Here is a 16,078-nt window from a genome sequence, read left to right as displayed (position 1 = left end):
TTTTTTTTAAGATATTTTTTGCGGCTTACGCCTTTTATTGATTTTTGAAGGGACAGACAGTAGGCTGACAGGAAACGGGAGAGAGATGGGGGGATGACATGCAGTAAAGGCCGTGTCGGGTCCGGGAGTCGAACCCGCGGCACACTGCGACTGGATTACCAGTCCGGTGCCCAGACCGTTACGCTACGGCCTGGGCCGTCAATTACTTTTGCCATAGAATGACCTCATGGCCAGTGACTTTGTCCTTTGTACCCCATGTAGATTAGGGAAGGGAATCATATTCGAATGTACTTGTCTGAATGACAAGGAGCTGGGATTAAGGATTAGGATGCTAGCAGGATTTAGTAGACCTGGGGGTTGGGGCCCTATACGGGCATCCAACATCCAATCTCATCGATGACAAGACATTATAAATACCTGATGAAGACACATTATCTGACACAGTAGTATCCCACTAAAAACATTTGAACCTAAAATTATTGAGAATATCATGTTTTTATTATTATGACCTGCCATGGTGACGTAACTGTACACGCTCACATGGGTTAATCTGGGACAACCCCCATCTGCGTTGTATTACATACACAATATAAGTTAATAGGAGCACAGTTTGAGTCTTTATGGACAAGTAGAAATGTTGCATCCTTTTTTCATATAATATCTTATGAAAAACGCTATGACTTTCATTGCATAATTGTGGGTTTGGGGTTGAGTGGCCGACAATAACGCACACGCGCACGCGCACGCACACACACACACACACACACACACACACACACACACACACACACACACACACACACACACACACACACAGATAATTAACTCATGTTCATTAATCTAAGAATTTAGAATTCTTGAATTTCATTCAAGAAATTCCAGTGAAACAACAGGGAAGCCAATGAACTCTAATAAATTTAAGCCAGTACTGCGTTTTGGCTTCATTTGGCAGAAAATAATGATGGCTTAATAAAGACATAGCCGCTAAAATTTCATAAAATTGCTGTTTATTCCTCTAAGCTGTAAAAAGCTGTTAAAGTACACATGTACTTTCCCGTATACCCATTTTAGTGAATAGAACATTGTTTTGACCAATCATCTGTAGTGTAGGGTAGAGCTGTAATTCAAAGAAACCAAAAAGTGTAAGAGCCTAGCAGTGGCTGTGCTCAGGGCCCTGTGACTGACAGATGCTGATTGTCTCTTCCACTTTAGTTTTTGGCTCCTGCAAAATGCCCACCGAGCGCTGGGGGCCAGACTAGTCAAAATGCCCACCGAGCGCTGGGGGCCAGACTAGTCAAAATGTCCACCCAGCGCTGGGGGCCAGACTAGTCAAAATGCCCACCCAGTGCTGGGGGCCAGACTAGTCAAAATGCCCACCCAGTGCTGGGGGCCAGACTAGTCAAAATGCCCACCCAGACTGCCTAGTCCACAGAAGACACATGATAATGTGAATTCACGCAGCTGGGATGGTTTACAAGGCTAGGCTGGGGTTGCCAGGGCAATCAATTGGCTCATTTGGGCCTCGGCCAGAGCCTTTTGTACAATAGGCGTATCAGTGGGATCGGCGGTTCTGGACAACCGCCTATTCAACTCGATGCTGTGCGCTCAAGGCTCAACTCCCTCCGGTCGTCTGCGACACGCGTGCCAAATTTGGCGATTGGTCGGTTGAACGGTTTCGCAAGGTACGTGCAGTCGTGCACTACAGACGTACGAGATTCTGTGCATTTATTGAAAGTTGAAAAACACAAGTTTTCAAACGATGACCATTTCATGACTTTCTTTGTATCAGTTTCCTAAGCTGCTCAGTGCACTGTGACAATGGGCAGGTCTAATGTGTTCTCACTGGTGCTCAACATGGGGTCCAGGGTCCGTGAGGGGTTTCCAGGGGATCCCCAGGTAAATTATTGCTTGTTAGGAGCTAAGTGGACACTTAAGAGTGTGCAATTGGAACCAAAGGGACATTTATGGGTCCATTTGATTCCATTTGTACAGTATCAGTTAAATTGTATATTGGGATCTCAGAGATAGAAAATGGTATCTGTAGTGTAATGCCTAGGGTCCTTAAAGAAAACGTTTGAGAATCACTGATCCATATGAATGTAGTACTACTAGTGCTGAAACAAAGTCCATGCCATCCTCAGTAAACGTTTGTCAGATGAATACAGCTAAAAATAAATAAATAGATGCATATGTATAAATTACGTATACTAATCGCACTATTGCCAATGGTGACTGCTGTCATATATTCTATACTGTATAAGCCTTCAGTATATTGGAGGATTATTTTCTGGTATAGTTGAAGGTTTCTAGGTCTTTTGAAGCCAGGGTTGTATGGGGGTTAATCCATCTAACAGTCCCAAGGTCCACTGCTGTACAACACATCAACTGAGCAGCCGTTACGTCAAAAAGCTACGCTTATCACTTACACACGCACGCACGCACGCACGCACACACACACACACACACACACACACAGACACACACACACACACACACACACACACACACACACACACACACACACACACACACACACACTTATAGTTGTCAGTCCATCACGCCCCGTGACACGCTCCATATATCAATCTGACATCATCAAACCCTCTACACTCAAGACACGCTATACATGGCCATGAACCCTGGCCATACCTGTTTTTCATTGTGCATTTTTTGGTCAAAGACACTGACCTCCTCTAACCCTAGATAACCATACATGGAGAAGACTGGATCATCACCTAGATCTGCATATATGGAGCTGGCCAGCAACTCTACATCTGACCTCAAACCTCAAACCCTTAGATCTCCATATATGGAGCTGACCTGTTCTGACATGCCATATGTTGATCCTACCCCACCCGTCCTTCCTGTTCCATATATTGATCTGACCTCATCAAACCCTGTACACTCAAAACACGCTCCATATATAGCCAGTACAGAATTCATTCCATATGTTGATCCGACCCCCCTATGCCACAGCGCCAGTGCTCGCCCAGCAGTCTGCCGTCACCCAGGTGGATGCTTCTCGCCCAGCAGTCTGCTGTCACCCAGGTGGATCCTTCTCGCCCAGCAGTCTGCCGTCACCCAGGTGGATCCTTCTCGCCCAGCAGTCTGCCGTCACCCAGGTGGATTCTTCTCGCCAAGCAGTCTGCTGTCACCCAGGTGGATCCTTCTCGCCCAGCAGTCTGCCGTCACCCAGGTGGATCCTTCTCGCCCAGCAGTCTGCCGTCACCCAGGTGGATCCTTCTCGCCCAGCAGTCTGCCGTCACCCAGGTGGATTCTTCTCGCCCAGCAGTCTGCCGTCACCCAGGTGGATCCTTCTCGCCCAGCAGTCTGCCGTCACCCAGGCGGATGCTTCTCGCCCTCAGGGTGTCTTTTGTTATTGCTGACATTATATTATTGTTATAGTATTGCTGATGTTGCATCTCTCTCTGTCTCTTTCCTCTCTTCCTCGCAGATGTCCGTCGTTCCTATACACCCCCCCCCCCCCCCCCCCATAGGCATGCACCTATTTCCATTAAAATAGCAATATCTACTTCTCTGTTGTTGTTTTTTCTTTCTTTCTTCAAAGATATATAGAAATGTACAGTGTAGCTAATATCAGAGGCTATATCCCCCCAATGTTACAGCACAATAGGCAACAACATGCACAAAAGTGCTCCGTTACTGATTTTTGGTCGTGTTATTTTCATTCCATTAATCCATATTCTTCTATGTGCAGAGGGGAGGGGCCAGTGTAGGAACGACTGCTTCACTGTCCGGCCACCCAAAAATAAAATCCCCTTGTCACCATTGCAAAAGATGCATGCTCAGGGGGGGGGGGGTGCTATATATGTACATTGTCTTGACTCTTGAGACAACTTGTTATTCAATCAAAACACGCACACGCACACACACACACACACACACACACACACACACGCACAATAGCCACCATATATTTTGAGTGCAAAACTGTGATGATGAATTCTCCAGCTCAAGGCTGTGTTTGAGAGTATCCCTTGGGCAGACCACTCAGGCGACAGCTTTGCCTCTAATGAGACACTTAAGTCCCACGTTCAGCTTCCAGACAGTTTGACACCGTCTGTGTGTGTGCAGAGCCTAATGTTTGGAAAACAATCAGCACAGAAAGACAGAAACTGGAATCAAATGGAGTGACATGAGCTGTGAAGTACAACTGTACAGACACCTATACATTCACTTTTTCTCCTCAAGAGGCGATAGCTACATGACTGCTGGGTGTTAGTCCACAGTGTCTCACTGTCTCTGAAGTGTTTCAATTCAATTTACTCCTTTTCACCAGCTTGCCTCGTTAGCCTAATTGGATTAATGAGGACGAGCCTTTTGACAGGCTGCTTGTCTAGCACTGAGGCCGCTCCAGTAGAGCATATCGCATAAATGACACTAGAGTAGGTTCAAATGATACTTGATTAGCATTTTAGGTATTTAGCCAAAATTCTTACTGCGGGTGCCTCACCTGGGTCACCTCAGTTCAGTGTTTGACTCAAATCCGTGCTGTGAATCCTTTGCTGGTGCTGTGCTCCTCCCTAAAGAACAGACAGACCATTTGAATGGAGAGCTAAACCAACAGTGTGCAGACTAGAGTGACATACCGGTTATTCCCACACACTCTGCGCAAAATGGCACAGAGCTGTACTGTATTTTGTATTGACTGTTTTGAATTTGTTGTACGGTGAGTACCCTGAAAGGCGCCTTATAAATATAATGTATTATTATTAGAGCGCAATGCAATAGTCATTACAGTTTACAACCGATGTAGTTGTCACTTTCATGCCCACACGGCACGCACACCCAAGGGTGTGTTGGTCTTAAAATGAGGTGTGGTCAGGCAAATTGTTGCCGCATTGCTATTTTAGGGGAGAGTCCGATTTCACACACATTCCATTGTACTGTCAAGGCACTTAAACCAAGCCCCTAGGCCTAGATTGTTTAAAAATGGTCACTATCATCATTAGAGTCATCAGCCTGCATAGTTTGGCTGTCCTGGGGTCACCCCGCGTTGGGTTAAGTCCCAGTTTAGATGTGAATGGACAGTCTGCGTCCAGAAATGGATTGTCTCTCTTGCCCAGACAGGGTTGAGGCCCCCATGAGACAAAAGGGGTCTCATCCCCTCAGTGGAATAAAGAGGCCTTTGTTTAACCTCCACCTCAGGCTCTCAGCCACGACAATAAAACTGTATTGCATAAGGACAATCGTTACGCTCAAAGTGTCTGTCTGTCTGTCTGTGCGTGCGTGCGTGAGTGAATCTGTATGCATAGTGTATGGCTAGTTTGGCTACATGGATGTGTGTTTATGTTGTTAGCTAGTGTGTTGGCAGCCATCAATCCCCAAGCATCGCCTTTTGTTTAGCTGTGATCAGTTTGGGAGTCGCAAAGGCATGAGCCTCTGGGACTGTGATTGGTCATGACAGGAAGTAAAGAGGAGCGTGATTGTTTGTGACAGTTAGGGCCCACAGCAGCACTGGTGACACAGACAGGGAGGAAGAGTGGATGGGTTGAGGTTTAGGGATCATATGGGATCATATCATATGGGATCATACATTTCCATTTCCAACAGAGGAAGCAAGAACACAAGAGATAGCTCCATGTGGTGTGGTACGTTTATAATGAACACATACATAGCCTCAAGAGATCCACACGCACACGCACACACACACACACACACACACACACACACACACACACACAGCAGGAACATATTGGTCCTCATCTGTGCCAGCACGCCACTGACCCATATTAAGTGTGTGCCCAGCAGTCAAACCTCTCAGTCAGGTCTGATTTGCACAACAGTGTTGGTCTCCAACCAAACTCATAATGTGTTGCATCACAACCCACGGTGAGCATGCACGCACACACACACGCACGCGCGCACGCACACACACACACACACACACACACACACACACACACACACACACACACCATCCTATCTCATTATTTCTCTCTTACATACATACAGAATTTATCTTTCTTTCTCTCGTACTTGGTCTTTCTCTCTCATGAATAAGGCAATAAGATGTTTTATTTTAAAATAGTGGTCATCAATATCGATGCATGGTGGAAATGCGTAAGTCTGCATTCACCTCTAATTGAATACCACTGCATTGATTTTCTAGCAAAGTCTGTCCATCTCCCCTTCTCTCTCGCTCTCTCTCTCTCTCTCTCTCTCTGTGCCTCGCTCGCCCTCAATCACATAAATCCTTTCATTTCTGCACTCCACAGGTGGTGGGATGGAGGATGGACGAGTTGCTATGGGAACGGTCTTGGCCTCACTGTGAGCTGGGGTTGGTGCCGCGCTGCAAGCTTGGCAAATCTGCATCTGTACACACACTGTGTGTGTGTGTGTGTGTGTGTGTGTGTGTGTGTGTGTGTGTGTGTGTGTGTGTGTGTGTGTGTGTGTGTGTGTGTGTGTGTGTGTGTGTGTGTGTGTGTGTGTGTGTGTGTGTGTGCATATATGGGTGGGAGTGTTCACACACGCACGCACCTCCTTATCTAACACAAGACCAGGGAGGGTGTTTAGTTAGTTAAATTGAGCCTAATTGGCAATAAATAGTAAAAATGGGTCTGTGATCTGTACAGTATAAGTATAGGAAATAGGAAAATAAGGAATAAGGAATTAGCCAGAGCACAATTAATGTCCTTTTCACATTGTCTTTTATTTACCTTTCACAGACAGTGACAACGGACGTGTTTCGTGTGTGTGTGTGTGTGTGTGTGTGTGTGTGTGTGTGTGTGTGTGTGTGTGTGTGTGCGTGCTCTTTTCAAAGGATGTATTCCTCCCCCTTGCATCTTTCATTCTTTTCCATGACAAGCAAAGGTGGAGAGGCTGAATGCTAATATGACACTGGTCAGAGGCAGTGTGGATGCATCTCTTTGTGATGGGAGACCAGGGAGATGAGCACACTGAATATGAATATGAACTCAATGAATCAGAGAGATGGAGACATGTGCACACTCGAACAAGGACACACTGACTCACAAACCCCAAAGCACGCACGCAAGCACACACATACATACTTACACAGACATACCAGGTGCCTACACAGACAAAATAAAGTGAGAGCTCTATCACACAACTAGACACACACACACATTCAGCATGTAAATTAATGTTCAAGGGCACAGAGTTGACAAGAACGCAGACTCAGCATGGCTGAATAACTTCTTCTTTTTTCTTTTTTTTTAGCACTTATGTGTTTGACCGCTCCACTCTAGTCTAGATGAAGGACAAACTACCTTCTGTTATTATCATCCTGGTCACGAAACTTTGTTGGATGACCTTCTACTGACAGTGAAACATGCGGGTGTCCACTAGGGAAGAATGGCCACAATGACACCAAAATGAAAACACAAGGACAATATGGACAATTAAGGCTCACCTGCAGGAGAACACATGTCATGCACACAGTTCTTACCTGGTGTGATACATGCGTGCACCTCCAGAACACACATACATGTATGCACAGTGCACACACTGGCGGAACTCCAGCATGTGAACAGGCTATAAAGTGTTATATGTTATTACACGTGGGTAGTCGCTCGACATGCAAACAAAACACATGCACACACAGATATGCTGTTTATATTGTACCATTCAACTGTCCTAAAAAATAAGTAGAGAACCCATGGAGAGTAAACCTCTTGTGTACTCTTTTGTTTTTAATCTCGCACACAGTAACCAGCAGCTGGTGGGGTCAAGCTCATTGCCTCTTATGCTAATGAGGGCCGGCTGACCGCAATCAGCCGTCTGTTTTAGTAAGGTAAGTAAGTGGCACATTCAGGTAGGAAGTGTTCACTACCACCAAGGGTCACACTTACTGTACATAGCAGTGATAGCACGGTAGGAAAAGTTTTCCTTTTCCTGTCTTTTCCTTTTTGGAAGCATGTGCCATGCAGACAGAGTGATGTGTATGATATACAACATATGCTGTCCCTTCACTCTGTATACTGTATGTGAGGACCTGATATCTTTGCTAAACTGTTGACTCAATTGTGCATTGTATGACAGTGTCACTCGCCAAGAATAAGCACAAAAACATGATGGGAGGTGTTTTTTTGTTCGTTTTGTTGAAAATCAATTATGTTTGATGATCACCACTGTCATATTAGATCTACAAGCTTTACAGGGCATGGTTATTGCTATGTTTTACTGTTTAAGTATAAAATAGGGCTGGTTAAAGTTGATTGTGATTCTCATACACGATTGAAAATCCCAATGATAGACCCACTGTAAAGATTTTCCAAGGGAGGTGGGAAACCTCGAAGCTAAACATTCACTGAATGTTTACTGGTTTTATCAGCCTTCTTGTTCTTTGTCATATAACATTGATTAACCAATAACCAGCAGCAGGGCTGCATCTATCCATTATCTAATATTCTTGGTTGTTGTTATCCCTATTCTCTTATATTGAGAAATGTAGACCCTGCGGTCGAGTAGGACATTTACTGGTTGACAACTGGTACTGCCTGAAGCTCATAGTGCAATATACCCTTAAGTAAGCAAGCAGGGATTCCTTATCGGCAGAGTGATTTGAAATGTGGTCTATTGTGCAGGCCGGAGAACCACGTTTGAATCCCACGCAGGGATTCACCTTTGAATCCCAGCAGCTGGATCACAGCTTTAACAATAAATTGAGAATCCTATATCCTGTATTTTTAACAACCAGAATTGATATCATTACTATGACTGCTTGAAATGCACCTTGCATGAGTAATGACTATGACAAGCTGAATGACTAATATAAGAGTTGGATAGTATCTGGAAATACTGGACTACACCCACTGGAAATAGTTTGGAAAACACACACAACTTTTTGTGTCCAAGGCACACAAGAGGACATCTCAAAATATCAATGCATGCAAGTATTGTGTCTATTGCAAAGTATTGTGAACTTGTAGATCTATACCTATTAATCATGAAATGTCTGTCTGTCCTAACCCACTGTTCTGCCTGTTTCTCACTGACTGGACCAATTGATATGAATGTGCACATGGGCATACGCACCCAACTGCCAAAGCCTTTTTGAACTTTCCCAAATTTTAAGCTGTTTAAGTGGTTTTATGTAAACACTAGACATTCTGCCATGGTTATAGCCTCCAAAGCTATGGGATGATCATCCGCCCACTACCGTGGTGCAGAATGGAGAAGTCACCCCTCATCTAGCCTCGATACCCAGGCTTTCATTTCGTCTGCGCGAAAGATGAAAGCCTGGAAAAAGCCGTGGGCTGAACCAGTCTAAAAGTGGGAGTCAACCCTTCCGGGTGGGCGTCGCTCTAAATGATGTGACGTAGCGCTGCACTAGGGGGGAGAGGAGGGGCCGGGGGTGACGGAGAGATCGATGAGATCCAATCAGGGTGCGCGCATTTCTGAGGCGCGACCCGCCCCTCTAGACCAGAAATGTCTCTGCTTAGGTCAGGCTACCCCTCATCTATATCTGCCAGAAATATGGGGAGGGGTTTCTTTCTTTTTACATTAGTTGGGCTTTGTCATATTTTAATACAGACCAAATGCCGCAGCTGCCTCATTAGGCCCAAACCACACCAGCTGCAACTCCTTGCAACTATTCGCAACTCCTTGCAACAAAGCCAACCACACCAATGCAACTCCTTGCAACTGGGAATAATGGTTGCAAGTAGTTGCATGTTGCAAGGAGTTGCATGGTGTCCAACTGGTGTGGTTAGGGCTTTATAGACTCCCAACCCACACCTGCTGGTATCGAATCCCGTCTGCAACACTATTTTTGTGCCAACCGCAAACAACTTGTTTTTGCTGATAAAGTAAAGTTTTAGACCACGACGGAGGACGACATACGTTGCCGTTTAAGACTCACCCGTGGCTTCCCTGTAAGGTTAGGGTTTTCTAGAGAACACAAGAAGACAGACAAGAGACTGACCAAAAGTGTACTTCTAGATATCTATCAATCTCGGCCATACAGACAACCTGAGGTTTATACATTCTCAATCTGTGTGGATTTCCCCCCTTAAAATCCCTTCTAAGGGGGGAAATCTTAAACGGCAGGGTGAAGAGATTTGGCTTGAAGATTAAATCGTATCACATCAAAGATAATCTTTCAGCTAACAGATATGTGTCAGAGGGCCAGGGGTGTCGGCCGGGGTGGAGTAGAATACAGACAGAGGAAGATAATAACGGGAAGAGAGAAAGGATGGGGGTGAAGAAGAGACAAGGGAAATAGTAGAAAGGGTGGAAGGAGAGGAGAAGAGAGATGTATCCATATAGGCAATACTTTAAGGGCCATAAACCCAATGATAGATATAAGTGAACCTTGACTGCAATTGGTCGTGGCCATCACTGAATCACCACCTTCAGCATAACCATCAGCCATGCATGGATCGAGGGAGGGATAAACTGGGGCATATACCATAGGCCATGCATTGGTACTAAGTCATACAGTGAACGCCCTAGTAGATTATGATATTGTCAGTAAAGGGATCTTAGTTTTGTCTATACTGAACCGTATTCACAGACGTGGAGCAAGCTGTCGTCCATATACTCCACTGCTGAAGCGAGGATAATGTGTGTGCGTGCGTGCGTAACTGTGTATGTGGGTGGGTGGGTGGGGGAGGGGGAGGAAGCTCAAGGTTGATTGTGATGCTGCTGCTTGACAGAATGCCAATCTTTATACTATAGCTGGCAACCTGTTTTTAGTTTTTTGGTGCAATTGGATAAAACCCTGAATGTCTTGTAGGGTGAGTGGCAGTTCACAAGCAGATCTCCTTTAAACGGATTGTAACGGGTATAGAGCACACCATTCTTGACAGGCAGGCATTCTTGACTGGCTTATAGTAATGTTGATCGGGGATAAAACACATGCGCGCGTACACACACACACACACACACACACACACACACACACACTGCATTCTTGGCTTTCTGAAAGTAAGGGCTTTACTGTAGATCTGATACTAGTCTACACAACCTCTGCATCAACATCATCCAGAATCAAAGCAGCTGTGACCAGTTGGAATCAGACAGAAAAAGTAATGGCGATCATTTTCATCCAATAACATAAAAGGGTTTGACCAGGTTATGCCACATGCACCGCATTGATTGGGCCTATACATCATGGCCATACTCGCCATATGACAGTAATGTAGCCTGTTATGTGCAGTGATTTGTACAGACAAAGGGAGAAGGAACTGATGAGAGCCTTCTGTGTCTTTTTACGTTTACTCATTTCCCCTCCCCAAGCCGATGGGGCTGTGTGTATCAGAATGTCCGTTCAGATTGCCTCATGCATAATTCAGCAGGGACCCCCGGGCCCAGCTGTAATCCTTGCCTTTGTGTGGCTGGGGCTCCATCATGGCCATAGTGGCAGCAAGGAGCCTCTGGGGACATAGCATAGCTGACTGCATTACCTAGTTCTAGTGATAGGAACGACTGGGTCACTGCTAACTGTCAAATGATGGTACTACTACTACAGGCACACATGCTTCTCCAAAATGCAACTGCCCCATTCAATGTCTCAGAGACACCGTGCCTTTCAGTGCAAGCTAGTAAACTGAATTACAACATATTCAAAAAAATGTTGACAGTGCAGTGGTCCATGGCAGTGTCTTAACTCGGCTCCTTAGTCCTTTAACCTACAAATGAAGACTCACTGACCTCATTTTTGGTTGTGCTGCTGTGGGAGTGTTTTATAGGCAATGGTGTGTGTGTGTGTGTGTGTGTGTGTGTGTGTGTGTGTGTGTGTGTGTGTGTGTGTGTGTGTGTGTGTGTGTGTGTGTGTGTGCGTGTGGACTAGATACTATAGCCTACTACTCAAGAGGGCAGGTGCTAATAAACTGGTTAATATATTCCGTATTGGTCAGGTTGAAGTGCAAAGTAATGGATAATTTCTTACCATAGACAGCCAGAGGAATTGAGTGGAGAGACATGATGCATGACAGCAGCATTAACCTCCAGCATCCCGTGCACAACCTCCCCTCCGTTCCCTGCATCTTTGCGCGTTAACAATACACCCTAAATCCAAACGATAAGAAAACTAAATCTATTGCCGTTAACAGTCCAAATAGGGAAATAATCCGAAGGGTCTGATTTGTTTCCTTCGCGAGCAGCCGTTTTTATCCGAGTCTAGACTCCTGCCTCCATGCGCTTCTCCATACCCGCTTGGTGTTGAGTGGTCTTCTCGTGTTCACTACTACTTCACCAATTAAACACAGCCGAGGTGGTTACGGGTCCATCATCCTCACCACAGAACAGAAGTCGGTCGGTCTGGGCCAGAGGAGCGTTGTGATCGGGGGGCTGAGGCGGAGGGACGCCGCGGTGGTCTGCTGCTTGTAAAGTGATGAAGGGCTGTTGGGGAAACGGTCCGCGGGCTCTGATGCGATCAGCACCGTTCTCATCATCTGGGAAGGAGAGGGGGGATTGTTACTGCCCCTCTGCCTCCTCCTTCCTACTACTACCCTCCTCCCCCCGCGCTTCCCAGGGCTTTTTATTCTCCTTTTCAATAATTTGCTATTCAGCGGAGACTGCTGGCCTGGGTCTCAATATAGTGCTCACTCTGGTCTGGTATAGGCTATGGCGCGCCCCCATTACTTTTTACCCTATTTTGGAGAAATGTAAATCACAAGCACTTTAGTGCACGCGTGTTCAGGCGCGTGCCTCTGTTTAGTTGACGAAACACGAAAAGTGATGGGATGGGACCGAGTAAATAGACAATTAACGCTACATCTTATAAAGCATGCAATTTGTTTGTCTAAAAAAAGTTTATGGATGTCTGACTGGAATTCTCTTCCATTTCGCACTTGGAGTATTGCCTTTGGGAGAGAACATCTAGAGAATAAGGCCGAATGAAATCAAAACAACATTGTTTTCGTTAATGGTGATTAGAGACACAAATGAACAATAGAAAGGAGGGGGGGCTGGGCGATGGGGGGTGCATGGTGATGAACGGATGCGGTGATGAATGGGTGAGGGCTCGGGGTAATGGTCGTGGTGGGGGTCGCGTGCATTATACCAAACACAAAAAAAACATAAAGGAATTGAGGGGGCCGTGCAGACTCAGAGGGAGATATCAGGCTGTCCTGTGTGTGTGTGTGTGTGTGTGTGTGTGTGTGTGTGTGTGTGTGTGTGTGTGTGTGTGTGCCTGTGTGAAAATGTAAAGCAATGTCTAATTTCGATAAGTTTAGTAAGTGTTACATGAATTGTGAAAAGTAGATCATATAGGATAATAGGCCTAATTGAAGTTTAGAGGAGAATGTATTTGGTCTAAAGAAAGACCAAAGCCCCCCAAAATAGATAGTCTGGATTGGACTTCATATGCACCACCATCATCGTTTAATATATTTTTCAGTGTAAACACTAAGCTCTCTTTATGTCTCTTTCTCTTCACCCACCTTCCTCTGTCTGTCTGGCACACACACGCACACACACTTCCCATTCACTTCATTGCCTTGTCCAAAGCAGCGCATCCATCTCAAGCTGAATGTGTCCTTTGACCATTTGAGTTCAGGTTGGCTCTGACACACACACACACACACACACACACACACACACACACACACACCCCATTCTGGCATCCTTATGCCTCTTTCTGCTCCTACATTAAGTCACATGCTGTAATTGTGACAGTGCAGGCCAACAACTTTAGTTTCAAATAATGTTCTCTCTGGGAGAGTTTTTATAAACAGTATATGCCACCCTGAACAGTAGTCCTGCTAAACAGACAAGAGAGTGAGAAACCCAGAAACAAGACTGAAGATAGTGTGCAGTGCTGCTGAAAATAAAACATCTATACATTTCTAGATATTCTAGAATATCTCTCTGGGATGTAACGTAGATAATTAATTATACAGGAAAGAGTTCAGACAAGAGCAATATGGCAACAATACATCTATATATAAACTCTTCTCATATTTCTAGTTATTGCGAGAGTATGCAGTGGCACACATGCAGCACTTTTCCACCCACTCATCTACACTGAGTGGCAAAACAGTGAGCAGCATGGAGCATTGGAGTTTGGAAGCACTTAATTGTTGGAAATCACTCAGCGTGTCAGCAGTCCTGCGTACCACTTGTTTCTAAATTGCACATAATGCAGGAGGCAGCAGGACATTGCGTTATTGAAAATGAGCGCTTCCAAACTGACAAAAATAATCACCTGCATGGAATTTCTTGAGCAAAAGTAGTTAACATGTCTACGGTGTATTTTTATGAAACAAACACTTTGCAGATACAAAGAAGATAATTCAAGCTTTCTGTACAGCTGTAATGTTGATGAGTTTAATGTCGTTTAACACAATCAGATAGGACTTTTCTGTTTGGATGTATGGGCTGTCAAGGTCAGAAAGTAGACAGTTTGCCACTCAGTAGCCGTTCCGGCATAACGTCCGGGTACACGCGCATATAGCCTCTAGGAGCATCTGACACTCAACACTGATCCATTGCCCTTAAAAACACACCAGGCCAGGACCTCTGGGGTTAATTGCTATTTGTTTAATGTGTGTACACACACACACACACACACACACGCACACACACATGCACGCACAGACAGAAAAAGAGTAAAATCCTGAATGTGCACAATCTCCCACATTCCCGGTATTATCAATGCTGATGATCCATCAAAACATGAAACCAAAAACTGCTATGGTTAAAGGCCTGTTGAGAGGCAGTTTTGGCAGTACTTTCAAAAGCTAGCTCTTTGATGAGTAAGTTACAGTAATGAAGCACATTAATATGGTGGTCGTAGTTATGATAATGGTAACCTGAGTTCTAAGAATGGATGTTTCGCAACAATTGTTCCCCTATTTGAACCTAGCTCATGGCCACTCACCCTACACACTTGGTTTGAGCATAGATAGAGACGGCACTGGATGTGCCGTCTATGCTCAAACCGAGTGGAAGTGTGTAGGGTGAGTGAAAGAGCTAGGTTCAAGAAGGGCCGTTCTCTCCTGTCTCTAGGGTGCATGAATAAAAGAGTCCCCAACAGCTGCTTGAGGGTTCCATCAGGGGGTGGGGATTGGGGAAAATGTTGGGGATTAATGTTTGTTGGTTTTATTGGGGGCCGAGATAGCAGGTATATTGTCGGGTATATTGTTCGGTTTGAAATGGGTTTATCCTAGAGGATTTCAAACCTATGAAACAGTGTCTTTTACAAACAAAATATGAAGCAACTCAAAGGAATTAATCAAAATAATCTTGTCCTCACCTTTAAAAATAAGAACTCTGGCTTGCCTAGCAGCTCAGGAAAATAAAAAGGGTTACAAAGATAAATGCTATAGCACACTCTGGCTGCACGGACTCACCTTTCCACATCTTCTATTCAAATCAAACGGCTCTGGTAGATAGGTATGTGAGCGAGTACTGCATCAGAAGGTTACTTACAGCGGCGGCCAGCATCAGAACCAGCCACCTACGCTGACACGTAAGCAGCACTCTCTCCAGCCTTGTCTGTCTTGGTCTTCTTTCTCGGTCCCCTCGATCCGTCGCCTGCTGCATGTTCAACGAACAGCCCCCCCATGGGCAAGGCCAAGCCAGGTACACGCCAGCCAGGGGCCCCGGGCATGGCGCTTACAGTGTCGAAGGCCTGGCTCTCATGGCACTTACCGCCCATCTGTGGTCGACGATCATGGCTGCCGCTGGCCCCCAGCTGGAGTGTCCTGGCCCTAGCCCATGGAGCTGCCCCCATTCCTCCTCCTAACACAGCCTTCTCCTTTCCCCCTCTCCTCTAAACACTCTGTCTTCTCTTATATAGGGCTCCTGGTTGACCACACCCAACCCAGGTGCAGGTCCTTAAAGCTGCAGGGCCTTGATTAGTCAGTGGGTTAGTGGCAGTCAGTGGAAAAATAAAAGGTTATACAAAATCATGCAACTCAAACACAAATAAATAGGCAAAATAATAAAGTAAAATCACTCAACAATAATCTTACTCTACAACATGAAAAATGATAAAACACGCAGCTACAGTTAGTGCAAACTGTTACACACTGCCAGTGAGCACAGGTGCCAACACTGGGCAGGTGATTGGTCCAGGCTGGATTGGAGGCGCGGCATAGCAACAGGTAGGTCTTCTCCCACACATGGCAACAGCACCTAGACT

The 16,078-nt window shown here is 45.4% G+C and overlaps 1 protein-coding gene across 9 annotated transcripts in view; it reads right to left on the bottom strand.

The window, feature by feature from the left end:
* cspg5a (chondroitin sulfate proteoglycan 5a) overlaps window positions 1-12,447 on the bottom strand; it is a 37,619-nt gene extending 25,172 nt beyond the window's left edge. For 4 of the 9 annotated variants that reach the window (XM_083761915.1, XM_083761916.1, XM_083761918.1 and 1 more), the window contains exon 1: window positions 11,879-12,445. In XM_083761915.1, coding sequence (XP_083618041.1) covers window positions 11,879-11,975 — 97 coding nt within the window. In that variant the 5' untranslated portion in view covers window positions 11,976-12,445. Of the gene's footprint in view, window positions 1-11,878 lie in introns of all 9 variants that reach the window. The other 5 variants (XM_083761911.1, XM_083761917.1, XM_083761913.1 and 2 more) reach the window with 2 other exon arrangements.
* Between the last annotated feature and the right edge of the window lie 3,631 nt (window positions 12,448-16,078).

Source organism: Protomyctophum parallelum, assembly GCF_964188405.1.
Source record: "Protomyctophum parallelum genome assembly, chromosome: 3".
Lineage (NCBI taxonomy): Eukaryota > Metazoa > Chordata > Actinopteri > Myctophiformes > Myctophidae > Protomyctophum > Protomyctophum parallelum.
This window is presented reverse-complemented; position numbering and strand designations above follow the sequence as displayed.